Below are 16,135 nucleotides of genomic sequence, written 5' to 3'. Positions count from 1 at the left end.
TCTTCCAGGCTGGGCAGGTTGGGGCAGCATGGCTGAGGAGAGGAGCCAGAGCAGTGGCTGAGGTTGGCATAGGAAGTTTACTTGGGGGCATGACCAGGGCAGCCTGGCCTTGATGACCGACTGTTGCAGCGGGCCTGGGATGCAGGGAAGGACTTCAAGCAGCACATGGGCCCAGTGAGCTGAGATGGGCCACGTGGGCGTACAGGGCTTAAGGTGATATGAGGGGGTGACAAGGTCATGATGTAGGATGACAGGTGTGAGGAAGTGGGGCAGTAGGTGCTCCTGTAGGGTGACAGGTGGCCTGAGGCTTGCTGGTGGAAGGTGGGTGACAGGCAGATGATTGTAACTGTGCTGCTGGGCTGACCAGGATGGCTGGGTATTCCAGGCAAACCTGAAGAAGTTCATGGATTACGTCCAGCTGCACAGCACGGACAAAGTGGCCCGCCTACTGGACAAGGGGCTGGACCCCAATTTCCACGATCCTGACTCAGGAGGTGAGAAGCAGAGCAGGAAGGGGCATGGCCTTGGAGGTTGGGACCTTAACCTTCATCTGTCTCTTGAACCCAGAGTGTCCGCTGAGCCTTGCGGCCCAGCTGGACAATGCCACGGACCTGCTGAAGGTGTTGAGGAATGGCGGTGCTCACCTGGACTTCCGCACTCGAGATGGGCTCACCGCGGTGCACTGCGCCGCGCGCCAGCGGAATGCGGCAGCTTTGACGGTCAGTGTGGGTGGGGCCCTGGCCTGGAGGGGCACATGGCCCAGCAGGGGCGGGGAGGCTGGGCCCTGTATGAATGCTGAGGCTCCTTGCCCTCAGACCCTGCTGGACCTGGGCGCTTCACCCGACTACAAGGACAGCCGTGGCCTGACGCCCTTGTACCACAGTGCCCTGGGGGGCGGGGATGCCCTCTGCTGTGAGCTGCTTCTTCACGACCATGCTCAGCTGGGGACCACGGATGAGAATGGCTGGCAGGAGATCCACCAGGTGGGCAGGGGGTGTGAGGGGGCGGGGGGGAGTCTCAGCCTCTGTCTGGGGGTAGGGGGGAGGTTCCTGGCTCTGTCAGGCAGTGGGGGCTTTCCGGGCCCTGTCAGTAGGACTGAGGGTCCTGGACTCTGTTCAGGGACCCAATAGCATCTCCCTTGTCCCCCAGGCCTGCCGCTTTGGGCATGTGCAGCACCTGGAACACCTGCTGTTCTACGGAGCTGACATGGGGGCTCAGAACGCCTCAGGGAACACAGCCCTGCACATCTGTGCCCTTTATAACCAGGTGTGACTATGTGTGTATACATGCAGGTGCCCCTGTACAGTGCTTGCTTACCTGTCTAGTCTTGGGTGCATGTTCTGTGTCCTGTGAACTGTGACCTTCTCAGCCCATGTGTGCACATCTGTTCCCTGAGCACACATGTTACATGTGTGTTCCAAACAACCAGGTATGAATTGTGCACATCTGGGCTTTCTGGGCCGAGTGCGACCTGTGTGTGTTGTGTATACCTGATCTGCTCATCCCTATGCTATGCATACGGGCACTGGACACGTAGGTGTGGATGTGTGTGCCCTGGACCCCCATATGTGCCCCAATGTGTGCACATGCTGTTGCATCCTGACTGTGCCACTCCAGCTGCCCAGGTGTGACCCCCGCTCCAACCCTCCCAACAGGAGAGCTGCGCTCGAGTCCTTCTTTTCCGTGGAGCTAACAAGGATGTCCGCAATTACAATAGCCAAACAGCCTTCCAGGTACAAGAGTGGTTTACAGGAGGGTGAGGCTGACCCCTGGGTGTCTGTCTCTGTGTGACTTGATCTCTCTGGACCTTGGTTCTTCCCCTGTAAGGCAATAGGGGAACTCTCGCTCAAGGATTGGCCCAGGGTGAGATAGAGGAAGGGGGTAGGCCAGTACAGTGCCCAGCTCATGGAGGGGGGGTTCACTGTGGATGGTTCCCTTGTCTTCCTTCCAGGGAGAGAGGAAGGTCTTAGGGCTCTGGGGTCAGGGGAGAACCAGTGTGGGCTTGACCTGCCAGAGACAGGTAGGGTATAGAGGCCAAACCAGGGGTGAGAGGATTAGTTCTAGCCCCTGACTTAATTCAGGTGATGTTTCTGAGCACCTTCTCCAGCTGGGTTTGGTTCTTGGCACTGGGATGACCAGGTGCATGAGTCTCTCTATGGCCTGGAGTTTGTGGGTGAGGGAATTAAGACCATGTTATGGGGACTTTTTGACCACAGAGGGAGCTGGGCTTTTGTTCTCAGTGGGAGTGAGGGCTTTCAGAGGTCTCCTCAAAGATGTGAGGAGAACAGGTAGGTCCTCTGTGGCTGTCCAGTCAGGGGACAGCTGCAGCAGTGGAAGAGCCTGGTGGGTTTGGGCGAGACTGGAAGGGCCTGCTGGATGACTAGATGAAGAGACAAAGGAAGGGAAGTAGGGTGACAGGGGTGAGGCAGTGGTAGGCCATGGCTGAGACAGGAGTGATGATGTGTGTGGAGGGGCTGTTAAGAGAATCAGTAGGGTGATCTGTAGCCCTGGACTGTCCTAGTTTTAGCTCCAAAAGTCTCATGTCCCAGGAAACCTCTTAGTCCTGGGCAGAATAGGGTGGTGGGTTAGACAGGCGCCAAGGTCCGAGCCTGGGACCCCCAGCCAAGGAAGACCCCAAACAGGAGCCCAGGCAGGGTGCACAGGGGCCAAGGGGGGGCAGGCCTGGCGCCCCTGAGTCCCCTCTCTCCCCCTCCTCGCCTCAGGTGGCCATCATTGCAGGGAACTTTGAGCTTGCGGAAGTCATCAAGACCCATAAAGACTCGGATGTTGGTGAGTTCTGCCCAACCCAGGTCCCTGTTGGATGTGGATTTGTGGGGGTGGTCAGGGCCCCAACAGTACAGGGGTCAGTGGGGGTGGTATAAGGGAGCCCCCCATACCCTGAGCCTCTTCCTGGCAGCTGTACTTTAGTCAGAGTTCCACTAATGGTCCCTGAAGGTTTGGGGAACCTGGCGAGGGACGGGCCTGTGTGGAGTGGACAAAGGGTTTGAGTTAGGGTTGAGAGCATGGTTAGGTTAGGGTTGTGGGTTGGGGCCGTTGTTGAGTTTAGGGATCAACTTAGGTTGAGAGTGGGGTTGAAGTTAGGGTCAAGGTTCATTTCCTGTTAGGTCATATGAAGGGTCAGCAGGGCACATGGGGCAGTGGATCTCAGCCGTTGACCCTCAGTGTGTCACTCTTACCTGGAGAAGGAACCGGTTTAAGTGGCCCATATCGTGCTTCAGTAGGACAAGGTCACGTAAAGAGAACAAAATACAGTGGTTGGGATGCAAATGGAAAAGGGAAGAGCTATCTTCAGGGCACTGAGCTCTGAACCAGTGCACCAGGGGAGCCCAGGATATGCCTGACTCATGGTCCCAGAAGGAAAACCAGGAGATGCCACTTGGTCTTGCTGCTGGGGCCGGCAGGAGGATGGGCACAGCCATCGCACTGGAGCCTCAAGGAGGTCCCCACCCACTCCCGCTTCAGCTCTGGGACTCGTTCTTGGAATCCTGCCTTCTCTCTCCCGGGCGCAGTGGGTGGGGCTATGGGAGAGGGTGGGTCTCCCCTCTTGGAAAGGCGACCCCATCAGCTAGCTGGCCACAGACGGGCTCCCTTCTTAGCTCCCTTTGTCCTGGGTGGACCAGGTTTTTCTGCCCATAGTTCTCTCTGGAACACAGACTCCCAGACTCCCCGTTCTGCCATGGTTGCAGTGTCCCCATTAAAAAAAACAAAAACAAAGAACAACTTAAGTGACACTGGACAGCAAAGGGCTAGGGCTGGTCTTGGTTCTATTGTGAGGTTACGGTCAGAGCTAGGGTTGAATTTTGGACTGGGGTTAAGATTAAGGTCAAGTTCTGGTTTAAGGACTCTTCCCCTGTAGAGTGAGGGCTCAGTTATGGTCTGGTTGGGGCTGGTAAGTGTTTTGGAGGTGCTCATTAGCCTGGGAGAACCCTGGTTTGTAGACATGTGGGATCCTCTCATCTTGTGATTATTTGACCATGGGAAAGCTGCTTAGGACCTCTGTGCCTCAGTTTCTCTTACGTAAAGTGTGTTTTTTTTATGGTTGTTTGCATACCATTCCCCCCTCTGACCTCAGGTGGGATTTGATTCTATATGTCTGGACTCTGGCAGGTGAACTTGGTCCAGCTGATTGGAGGGGGAGGGGTGTCTGGTCCCGGCCAGGAGCGAGGAAGGCTCTAGCTGCCCCTCATTTTCCTGATAGTGGACAGAGATACTAGGGCTTCTAGGGTCACCATTATTATGACTCACTGTCTGCCTGACCCGGAGTATACTTGCCAGGTTGGAGTAAGGCATGTCATTGCTGAGCTGAGGTACAGAGCAGGTGTGCATACTGGTTAGCCCCTGTGTGGGCATTGGCTTTGCTGGCTACGTACCCTAACCTGCTCAGGTGTCATGCATACATGCAGATGACATAGCCAGATGTCCCTGAGCTACAGGTAATATATTCATGAGTGTTTTCTATAAGCCTTGTTATTTTAGTTTACTCTCTCAACAGCCCTCACGGAGTGATTATTATTAGTCCATTTTTATAAACGGGGTTTAGGGCAGAGGCTGTCTTTGGACCTGCCCTTGTCACCCCCTACTCCCCCTGCACACCTTCGTTCCAGGGACACTCCCTCAATGACAGTCACAAGTTGCCCTGTCTCACCCCAGGTTGGCGACCTGGGATGGGCCTGCACACAGAAGAGCTGGAGGGAGGCTCTGCCCATCCATCTTCCTTCCTCTTCTTCAGGAAGGGAAGCCCTTTTGGAGGGTCTGGTAGGCTGGGACCTGTTACCCTTCAAGGGACAGGACACCAGGAAACCTATTGGCAGCCCTCTCTAGATTGATTGATAGGACTGAAGCAGAGAGAGACCCAGGTCTGGGAGCAGCTACTTGTGTGTCTTCACCTCTGTCGCCTGGGCCGACTGAGGGTCCACATTCTTCCCCGCCATCTCTCACACACATGCTTTCTTGTTCTCACTGACTTGCTGTCCCATAGTGCCAGAGGGAAGTTCTTCTCACACCATACCTAGGGATTTTGTTAAATGTAAATTCTGACTCAGTGGCTCTGGGTGGATCCCGAGAGTTTGCATTTCCAGAGTTTCGGCTCCGAGGTGTGGCTGATGGTCCATGGCCCACATTTCTCTAACAGGAATCTAGAATAGGGCTTGGCAAATGAGGCCTCACAGGCCAGATTCAGCCCACAGTCTCCTTTTTTTTTTTTTTAAGTTGAGGCTTTAAAATTGAGGATTTATGTTTCATTTAGAGTTAAATCCACATAACATAAAATTAATTATTTTAAGTTGAATAATTCAGTGGTATTTAATACATTCACAGTGTTCTACAACCACATTTATTGAATTTCAAATATTTTCATCATCCAAAAAAGGAAACCCTGCATACATGAAGTAATTATTCCATATTCCCCTCCCCCTCAACCTCTCTTAACCCTTAACATGCTTTCTGTCTCTATAGAGTTACCTATTCTAGATATTCACATAAATAGAATCCTACAATATGTGACTCTTGGTGTTTGGCTTCTTTCACTCAGCTTGTGTTCAAGCTTCTCTATATTGTAGGATGTATTACTGCTTCATTCTTTTTTTATGGCTGAATAGTATTCCATTGTTTGTATATATAAAATTTTGTTTATCCACACATTCTTCAACAGGACACTTGGGTTGTTTCTACCTTTCAGCTATTATGAATATTGCTGCTATGAACATGTGTGAAATGTATTGGTTTGGATGCCTGTTTTCAGTTATTTTGGGTATAAACTTAGGAGGGGAATTGCTGGGCCATATGATAATTCTATATTTAACTTCTTGAGAAACTGCCAAATTGTTTTTCACCATTTTACATTCCTACCAGCAATGTATGAGAATTTCAAAGTCTTCAGATCTTTGCTAACACTTGTAACCATTGGTTTGTTTTTATTTTTATTGTGGCCATTCTAGTCAGTGTGACATAGTATCTCGTAGTTTTGATTTGCATTTTCCTAATGGCTAATGATGTTTATTGACCATTTGTATATTTTCTTTGGAGAAATGTCAAGTCCTTTGCTTATTTTTTAATTGCCCCTAGAATGAGTTAGGAGGTGTTCTTTCCTCTTCTAGTTTTTGGAAGAATTTGAGAAGGATGGGTGTTAATTCTTTAAGTGTTTGGTAGAATTCACCAGTGAAGCTGTCTGATGCTGGACTTGTGTTTGTTGGGACATTTGTGATTTTTGATCCATCTCTTTGCTTGTTACAGGTCTGTTTAGATTTTCTATTTCTTCTTGAGTCAGTTTTGGTAATCTGTAGTTTTCTAGAAATTTGTTCATCTCATCTAACTTATCTAATTTGTTGGCATACAGTTGTTCATAGTGTTCCCTTAATCCTTTTTAATTCTATAAGATTGGTAGCAGTGCCACAATTTCACTTCTGATTTTAGTTATTTGTGTCCTCTTCTCTTTTTTCTCTGAGTCAGTCTAGCTACAGGTTTGTCAGTTTTGTGGATATTTTCAAAGAAACAACTTTTGTTTCCATTGATTCTCTCTATATTCTGTTCTCTATTTCATTTACCTTTGTCTATCCTTATTTCCTTCCTTCTGCTACTTTGGGTTTGGTTTGCTTCTCTTTTGTAGTTCCTTAAGAGGTGCACTTAGCTTATTGATTTGAGACTTTTATCCTTTTTTGATAAAGATGTTCACAGCTATGAATCTCCTTATTGGCACTGCTTTTGCTGCATCCCAGAAGTTTTGCGTGTTTTTGTTTTTATTTTCTCAGAGTGTTTTCACATTTCCTTGTGATTTGTTTTGACACACTGGTTGTTTAAGAGTGTGTTGTTTAATTGTCATGTATTTGTGAATTTTCAGGGTTTTTTTTTGTTGTTGTTGTTCTTGAATTCTAGCTTCATCCCATTATGATTGGAGAGATATTTTGTGTGATTTCAGTCATTTAAAATTTATTGAGACTTGTTTTGTGGCCTAACATATAGTCTGTCCTGGAAAATGTTGCATGTGCACTTGAGAATAATATATATTCTTCTCTTGTTTTCTGTAGTGTTCTATACACGTAACTGTTAGGTCTAATTGGTTCAAATCTTCTATGTCCTTACTGATTGTTCCTCTAGATGTTCTATCCATTATTGAAAGTGGGGTGTTGAAGTCTTAAATATTATTATGGCACTGTCTATTTCTCCAAATGTGTTAATGTTTATTTCATATATTTCGATGCTCTGTTGTTTGGTGCATATATGTTAATAATTGTTAATATATTTGATGAATTGACACCTTTTCAATATACAATGTCCTCTGTCTCTTGTAACACTTTTTATCTCTAAGTCTGTTTTGTCTGATATAAATACAGCTACTTAGCTCTCCTGGTTACTATTTACATGAAATATCTTCCTTTATTCTTTTATTTTAAACCTACCTGTGTCTTTGGATCCAAAGTGATTCTTTTTGTAAATAGCATATAGTTGGATCATGTTTTTTAAATCACCATCTGCTTTTTAAATAAAGTTTTATTGGAACTCAGCCACACCCATTTGCTTATATATTGTCTGTGGCTGTTTTCGTGCTATAGCGGCAGTGCTGAGTCCTTAGGACAGAGGCTATATGGCTTGCAAAGTCTGAAATAGTTACTATCTGATTCTGTACAGAAGTTTGCCAAACCCTGGTCTAGAACGTCTTTTATGGTTTCCCTTGTTTTAGTTAACTATAGAGGGTCCAGTACAGCAGCAGCCTGGTGAGATTTGTCACATGTGGCGTGTTCTGCCTTGGCTGAACCCTGTGAAATGGGCGGTTCCAAGAGCAGATCTGAGCATGCCCAAGACCTCATTTGGCTGACAGGAGGAGCAGGCTTCTGCCTCTGAAACTAGAGTTAGAGGCAGTTTGGGATTGACCCCCAGTGGTAGCTTCGGTCATAGGCTGGCCAACTGTCCTGGTTGCCCAGGACTGAGGCAGCTCCTGGGACATAGGATTTTAGTTTTAAAATCTGGAAAGCAAACCAGGGTAAGTTGGTCACCCTATCTGGCTGCCCAGAGTCTCATCTGTACCCCCTCACTCCCACCCCAGTACCATTCAGGGAAACCCCCAGTTATGCAAAGCGGCGGCGGTTGGCTGGCCCCAGTGGCCTGGCCTCCCCTCGGCCCCTGCAGCGCTCAGCCAGTGACATCAACCTGAAGGGTGAGGTGCAACCGGCAGCTTCTCCTGGACCCTCGCTGCGAAGCCTCCCCCATCAGCTGCTGCTCCAGCGGCTGCAGGAGGAGAAAGACCGAGATCGGGATGGTGACCAAGAGAATGACATCGGTGGCCCCACAGCAGGCAGGGGCAGCCAGAGCAAGATCAGGTAGGAGGCGTCTGGGAGGCCCTGGCAGGGTCTGGGTGGGTGGGGTGTTGGGACCCAGCAGGAGGAGCCAGCATGGAGAGGCAGGGAGAGACCTAGTGGTGCCTGGCACCTCTACAGTGATGGGCTGAGGCTCGGGGTCGGGGACTCCCAGGCCCCCCATACAGGCCTCCCTGGATGGGAAAGGGAAGAAAGTGAGGCCTTGTTGGCTGGAGCAGGCTCCTCCATGCTGATCTTGTTGGAGCTGGATTTGTCCTGACGGGAACTTAGGGAGGTTGTTGAAGGAGAGGGTTTGGCCAGCTCTGTGCTTTATAAAGTTTCCCGCAGTGCTCGGAGCAGGATAAAGGCTGACATGAAGCAGGGCTGGGTGGTGTGTGGTAAGGGTTAGGGAATGGAGCTTCATCTCCAGGAGGGCTTGAAACCTATAGGTGACCCCTAGCCCTGTCTCCAAGAGGGAGTCTTTGTCTTTCCCCCACCTCTCCAGCCCTGTAGAACCACAAGACTCTCTGGTTTTACTCTTTACCCCTTACCATGAGCGCTGGGACCCTGAGAACCAGGGACATGGGAGGGACTTGGCATCCTCAGAACTCAGAGGAAGAAGCCTGGGCTAAAGCCCCACCAGCCTCGGTGGGCTGGACAGCGGGGAGTAGGAGGGTGGGCACCGGCTCTGCAGATAAATGGTTGGGGTCCGGTGCAGACCTGGCATCTGCTGACTGTGGGCTTGGACAGGTCAGCTAACCACTCTGTGCCTGGGTTTCTCATCAGTAAGGTAGGAGTAATTCCATGCAGTTGTTTCCTTCGGGAAGCCTTCTGGAACCTGGGCAGGTGAGGGGTCCCTACCGGGATCCCCTGGCCCACAGCACAGTCCAGCCACTGCTGGTTAAGGCATCTCTTCTCCTGGCACTTCGAGGGCAGGAGCTGTCCTCCTGCAGCTTCCCCAGAGCCAGTCACATAGAAGGTGCTCAGGAGACATTGTTGAATGAGTTACATAAACAGCATTTTGTTTTCAAGATGACAGCTGGGCTGAGCAGCATATGTGTATTGTTTCACTTAACTTTGGCCATACATGAGGCTGTGCTCTATTAACACTATTTTACAGGTGAGGGTCCTGATGCTCTGATGGGGTAAGTGACTTGTCTAAAGTCACAGAGCTAGGAAACAGCATAATTGGGGGGGGGGAACCACGTAGACCTGGTTCCCAAATTTTCTAGGCCTGAGTGTTCAGCAGAGGGCTTGGGGTGCAGCAGGAGCTTATAAAAGCAATTTCTTCCTTTGCCTTTGTCTGCTTGTGCAGCTGTAATCTGTGATGTCTCCTTTCTCTCCGTGTCTCTGCCCAGACTCCAACGCTGTCTGTCCTGTTCCAAACCACCTCAATTCTCCCCTGAAGCTTTTGCATGTCCCATGGATTTCTTAAGGGTAGGACAGCCCAGTGTCTAAAAGAACAAACTTTGGGATGTTTCAGTTTTGCAGAAACAAAAACCTGTAGATGCTGTGTTTTCATTTATTTTTTGTATATTCATTTATCCTTTTGGCAAACATAGAACTAAGACCTGCTCTGTGTGGGACGGCAGGATTATTACTATTTTTCTACAAATATTTAGTCGGTGCCTAGATGCCAGATGTGGTGGGAGCTAATAGCAGGGAGTCCTAAAGGTCTCAGAAGGACACTGACAGCTGGGGCCCAGGGCTAAGAAGCAGTTAGATGGCAGTGATTCAGGTAGGGGGAGCTCCTGGTGAGTGGCCAGGAGGGGACTGAGGAAGTTTGGTGCACCATGGAGGGAGAACACCTCAGGGAAGGAGATCCCCTTTGGCATTTGAGCTGCGGGGGCGGCAGGGGCTGGTGGTGGGAGGGAGGCCTAGTCTCCCCCCCCCCTCCTGGCATGCCCCCTGTTGGCAGAGCCTGGTGTGGAGCCCCTAACTCCCCGCAATGTGTGGCAGAGTACCCCCAGCATCACAGAGCAGGGCAGAGAAAAATGGGGCTGTAGCTGAGAGACTAATAACGTAATAACTGGACGGATGAGTAGGATTAGAATAGTTGAAGTGTTGGGGACAACATCATGAATAGCCCAGAGGGGGAAAAGGAAGATGCCCAACCATGTGACTGGAGTGTAGCTAGTTCTCACAATCCAGAGAGCCTGGCTATTGCCTGAGAATGTGGACCTGGGCTGCCTGGGTACTAGGGAGCCAGTGCAGGGTTTTGAGCAGCGCGAAGGTGGAGAACCTTCGAGCCTCGGGCTCGGTGCTCAGGTCGGGGGAGCCGTCCGGGGAAGGTGGTCAGCACGGAGTCGGCATGGGCATCAGGGACAGGTGTCGAGGAGAAGACACAGGTCTGGAGGAGGATTTGGGCGCCCAGCACGTGGCAGTGGCCAGGTGGAGGAGAAGGCCGAGGCCTGAGCAGGGAGGTGGGGGTGGACCGCTGGTGGAGCCCCTCCTGGCCGCGGAGCCGCCCCCCCAACCCCTCCCCAGCTCCCACCTGGCTCTGCTGACCGCGTTCTCCGCCCTCCTCAGTCCGACCTCTACTCTGCCCTCCGTGCGCTGCAGTGCCCCTCGCCCCGTGGCCTCGGGGCCGCGGTGAGGTGGCCGCTGGAGGAGAGGGAGGGCCGGCCGCCGCCGCCGCCCGCAGAGGGAGGAGCCCGGCCGCGGAGGAGGCGGGGCGCGAGGAGCGGCCGCGGCATGGAGCGAGCCCGGCGCGCCCGGGAGCGCAGCCCCGCGGCCCCGGAGCCCTGAGCGGGCGCGGCTCGTGCGCTGGCGGGAGCGGGCCGGGCGCGGCGGCGCGGCCCATGGAGCGGCCCCGGGCCGGGCCCCCGGCGGGCGGGCGGGCGGCGGCGGGCGGCGGGCGGCGGGCGCTGCGGCGGCGGCTGCGGTGAGGCCGGCGGCGGGGCCGGGCCGCGCGCCATGGAGGCCCCGGGCGCCGGCTTCGCGTGCCCGCTGCCCCCCGGCATCGCGTCCGTCACCTACGTGTTCGTCTACAGCCCGAGCGGGCCCGGCGGCCCCGGCGGCCCGGGCCCCGCGCCCGGCCCCGGTCCGGCGCCCCCTGCGCCCCCCGCGCCGCCGCCCCGGGGCCCGAAGCGGAAACTTTACAGCGCCGTCCCCGGCCGCAAGTTCATCGCCGTGAAGGCGCACAGCCCGCAGGGCGAGGGCGAGATCCCGCTGCACCGCGGCGAGGCCGTGAAGGGTGAGGGGGGCGCGGGGGGCGGGGTCGTGGGGCGCGCTTGGGGGCACCACTCCCGGGTGCACGATTGAGGTCCTCCGCGATCGTGGAAGGGCTGATGCCGTTTTCGGGGTCTCTGTCATTGGGGGTATCTCTGGAACTCTGAGCCGCTGTGGTCATTATGGGATGCATCTGCCACTGGGGATTCCTTGTGTCACCGTGAAGGGCTCTGTGTCAGGGAGGGGTGTCTGTCTTTACGGGGGTCCTGTCATATGGGTCCCTCTCAATCCTCTGCTACTGTGGGTTCCCTGTTGTCACCGTAGAGGTGCCTCTCGTCATGGGGGTGTTTTTGTGTCATGATGGAGGTTGGTGTCATTGGGGTGCTGTGTATGTGAAGGACCCTATCCCATCAGGGACCTTCCTCCAATTATGGGATTCCTGTGTCACTTCGGAGACTTTTTCATTGGAAATCCTTGTGATATGTGGGGACCCTGTCCCATTGTGGGGGATATCTGTGACAATTATGTGGGTGTTTGTGTTTTATGAAGGTTTTTATCACTGACGCTTTCTGTGTTCTGGGGGTATCCTGTGCCATGACAAGCTCCTCTCATTATGGGGGCCTCTGTCATTTTTGGGGTCCTCTGTCATTTTTGGGGTCCTATTCTCATGGGTGCCCTACGTCCATGGGAGCCTGAGAAGGAGACAGCTGTGAGGTTGGCCTTCCTTTGGTCCATCATGTGGCCTAACCTCTTGCCACGGCACAGTGACCCTGAGCTTTTGGCAGTGACCCCTGGGGTGGGCAACAAGAGGTGGGAGAAGAGGGGTCAACTGGGAGGGCAGGAGCAGGCTTGTGGCCCCTGCCTCTGCCTGTTGTCCCCCCTCGAGTGTGTCCATCTGTGTGTCTTTCTGTCCTCCACATGCCTATCCTGTGCTGTGTCCATCTGTTCATTTCTGTCTGCTGTGTGGATCCCAAAATCTTCCTAGGGAAAAAGCCAGGAGGATGAAGGAAGGGAAGGGGAGAGAAGGAGAGGAAGGGTGAAGGAGGCGGGTGGTGGGCAGAACCTGAGCCTGAGGTGGTGGGTGGGGTGGGCCCCTGGGTGTCCTGCTGCACCCTGACAGCTGTCTGGCTTCTGTCCCTCCAGTGCTCAGCATTGGGGAGGGCGGTTTCTGGGAGGGGACCGTGAAAGGCCGCACGGGCTGGTTCCCGGCTGACTGCGTGGAGGAGGTGCAGATGAGACAGTATGACACACGGCATGGTGAGTGACCCCACATCCCCTGAGCAGCTCCCGAGGGGCACTGCCCCTTCTTGCTCCCCTTTGGTCTTGCTTGGAGCTAAATCCATGGATATTCACAGAGAAAAGACTAAACTCAAACACACGTTCAAAGTGAACACAAACTTGTGTACATGACAGACACAGCGTGCACGCACCCTGTACGTAGTTGTGAGCACATGTGGGTGTTCCACAGCCACAGAGACACATGCAGCCTGCTCAAAGGACACACAATATGATTGTGTACCTCTCTGTGATCCCACACGTGACTCCCAGTGACCACAATGCACACCCCTCCCCCCTGCCACGTAGTCCTCACAGTAATCCTGGGTGTTTGGAGTGTGAAATTCCTGTGTGGCTGGCAGACAAGTAAAGAGGTCAGTATGAGAAAAGAGGCGTCTTTCCAAAGTGGACAGATTGTCCAGGTGGGCAGTGCAGGGAGGCCTGGACCAGCCAAGAGGAAATGAGGCCAGTTGGGCCCAGAGGGGCTGTTGTGGGTGCCTTGGGGCCAGGATGGTCTGAGGGCAGCTGGTGGGGTATGGCTGCATCCTTAGCTTGGAGGGAGGATGTGAGGGCAAAGGTTTCAGTTTCTAAGGCTGGGGAGCAGCTTTAGTCAGACCTTGCTGACTGGCTGGGCCTCCAGATAGGACCCCTCTGGGGGGGGATCTGAGGCAGTCCTGCCAGTAGTAAGCAGGGGCTGCCCCTTTTGTGGCTTGCAGGCCAGGGCTGGCTGTGTGTGTGGGGTATAACCTTACAAAGAGTACTCAGGGGTCCTAGGAGGCCCCAGCCCATAAGTGTTATTTCTGCCTTGGAGACCAGGTGTCACAAGGGAACCCCCTCCTGAGTGGTGACCAGTGGTAGTTACCAGCAGTGCGTCTAGACCAAGGGTGCACATGGAGGGCTTGGGCCCAGGGTTGCTGTGCTCCATTACCCTGGGTTGAGGGTTTCCCAAGGGGAGCCAACCTCTACGTGGCCTAGACCTCTGCCCTATGTGGAGCATGGCTGAGGCCCAGGCAAGCAGGAGTGCAGCTGCTGACCTGCTCCTGAGCAGGTGCCTTTCCTCCTTTACTCAACCATTCCCTGTCTTGCCCTGATGGCTCTCCTGGTGGCTGGGAGCAGGGAAGGGACACCAACCCCCTGTTTTCTGCCTCTGGAGGGTAGGTGGGGCAGTGTGTCTAGGTGGGGAATGATTTCAGAGGTTTGGGTCCTGGTACCAACGTCATGGAGGAGGGTGGGGAAGAAGGGGCCTCTGGACTTGTTGAGTAGGGACTGGATCCCGTGCTCCCCCTTGGGAGGGCAATGAAGTCTCTGGTTTGAGAACTGTGTGGATCCAGAAGCTGAGTTGGAAGCTGGGATTTGAGAACAGCAAATCTTGATGTGTGCTGGGCCCTGTGTTAGGAGCGGGGTCACAGAGGCCGGCTCTCTGCCTAGAAAGGAGTGGGTGTGCCCAGCAGCAAGAGCAGATACGTTGGTGGGTTCCTATAACGGGCGGGGGCACAGGGGAGCCCCCCGGGGCTGGCCTGGAGGAGTCGGAGAGCAGCCTCGTAGGACAGCTGGGAGTCCACTCGGTGTTCAGCTGGTGGGGACAGGGGCAGAGCCTGTGTGCTGGAACATGGCCTGCTGTTCTAGATTACACGTGCTGGCATCTAGCGTGCTCCGAGCTGTGTCAGGATGTCTGGCACAGTTTTCAGCACTTTCACGGAGGAGACTTCTCTGACTCGTCCCAGCAGGTCTGGGAGGTGCGGGCAGTTGCTAGTTCATCTCTAGGAAGGCAGAGTCCTGTGTGTGGTGTGGCAGTGAGCTGCAGGGTCTGTGCTGTAGCCAGCACACTTCAGGGGCTCTGGGTGAGTGAAGCTCGTGTGTGCACTGAGGAGTGGCGGGGCTGGGGTGGGGAGCATGAGGCCGGTCGGGTGGCCGTGGGACAAGGTGGAGGAACTTTGCCTCTTTGTGGTAGTGCTGCAGGAGACTGGGGCATGCCGTCTTGATGGTGCAGGTCGTTTAGGGTTGGGGCAAAGGCCCAGGCAGGGCAGAGCGAGGAGGTGGAGAGGGCTGGGGTAGCCTGGAGCTCCGGAGATGGGAGAGTGCAAGGAGTAACTTGGAGAAGGAGCTATAGGCCTCAGGGCAATTGCAGGGCTGCTAGACCAGGGTGGCTCTGGGGTTTGTCACCTGAAAGAGTCTCAGAAGGTAGCTGTGTAGCTGGAACCCTTTCATGGGTGGGCGGATGGAGAGGCAAGGGTAGGAGTAATCTCTGTCCTCAGCTGAGGACCCAGCCACCAGCTGCTCTGGGTGTATAGTCTCTGATCTGGGACCCAGGGGCTGAGTTCTGCCAGAGGCCAGAGGGCAGCCCAGGCGTGGGAACCCGCTTCCAGCAGGCCCAGATCCAAAGAAAGATCTGTTTCTGAGACTGGAGTAGTGCAGAGAGGGACTTAGAGGCCAAAAAGGGGACACTGTGCCGGGACATATGGGCCAGGCTGATGCCCAGGGTCGTCAGAGAGTGTCCCCCTCAGTTGCCTGTCTGGGGCAGAAGGGGTAAAGGGCAGTTGCAGGCAGAGTGCTGAGAGTGAGGGGAAGTCCTGTGTGGGCCGGGGGGTCTGTAGGACACCTGGAAACTCCTCCCCTTCCCTCTTCCCTGTCTTTCCAGTACTTGGGGGTCATGCTATATGTTCTCACTGCAGCTGGATTCTATGTGTCTGATTAATAAAACTGGAAAATGAATTTGTGTTATGTAATATAATTTGACAAAATCTAAAAACTGGAGGCTAACGAACTGTGGAGTTTGAGGGGGTCCTTCCGCAGGCAGGCGCTATGAACATTTAGAAGTTGGGTCAGTAGGGAGAAGGGGTGACAGAGGCAAGAAGGGGTCTGATGCCCTCCCCCTCCCCCAGCAGTGATGAGCCCTGGCCTGCTCTGGTCTTGGGACTGGCAGGGTGGTGGGTGCAGGTGCACGACAGGCCGTGCGTGCGAAGGGAAGGGAGCAAATGAGCTACTGGGAGGGTCGGGGTGATAAATTACAGGAGAATCTCCCTCTTCTACAAGGAGAGGCTGAAAGGGGTCTGTTGACTTAGTGAGAATCACATTAGTGGCAGGATCCTAAAAGCGGGACCAATACTTTTCCTGACACCTGTGTCTTCTGATATTAATAGGGATTCTTTCTTTTTTCCATCCGGCCACTGCTCCATCTAGTCTTGTACCCATGTATCCCTTGACTCACCTTTCCTGCCGTTCATCTACTCTTCTATCTACCCACCCAGCCAAGCCCCCCAACCATCTGTCCATCTATTGATCAATACATTCATCAATCTACCAATCCAGCTATCCCCTCTCTGCCAACCCACGCAGCCCACCTACCCATTCCTTTACCCGTCTGCTGCCCTTTGATCCGT

The 16,135-nt window shown here is 53.6% G+C and overlaps 1 protein-coding gene across 2 annotated transcripts in view; it reads left to right on the top strand.

Annotated features, from left to right (window-relative positions):
• Window positions 1-16,135, top strand: part of SHANK3 (SH3 and multiple ankyrin repeat domains 3) — a 51,266-nt gene that overhangs the window by 4,745 nt on the left and 30,386 nt on the right. For both annotated transcript variants that reach the window (XM_027592746.2, XM_027592747.2), the window contains 9 exons: window positions 386-494; window positions 568-719; window positions 816-983; window positions 1,150-1,266; window positions 1,656-1,733; window positions 2,724-2,790; window positions 8,060-8,333; window positions 11,303-11,505; window positions 12,624-12,737. In XM_027592746.2, the coding sequence (XP_027448547.2) occupies window positions 386-494; window positions 568-719; window positions 816-983; window positions 1,150-1,266; window positions 1,656-1,733; window positions 2,724-2,790; window positions 8,060-8,333; window positions 11,303-11,505; window positions 12,624-12,737 (1,282 nt within the window). The remainder of the gene's footprint in view (window positions 1-385; window positions 495-567; window positions 720-815; window positions 984-1,149; window positions 1,267-1,655; window positions 1,734-2,723; window positions 2,791-8,059; window positions 8,334-11,302; window positions 11,506-12,623; window positions 12,738-16,135) is intronic.

This window comes from Zalophus californianus, chromosome 9 (assembly GCF_009762305.2).
Source record: "Zalophus californianus isolate mZalCal1 chromosome 9, mZalCal1.pri.v2, whole genome shotgun sequence".
Lineage (NCBI taxonomy): Eukaryota > Metazoa > Chordata > Mammalia > Carnivora > Otariidae > Zalophus > Zalophus californianus.
The sequence above is the reverse complement of the archived record's forward strand: the minus strand, read 5'-3'. Positions and strand labels throughout refer to the sequence as shown.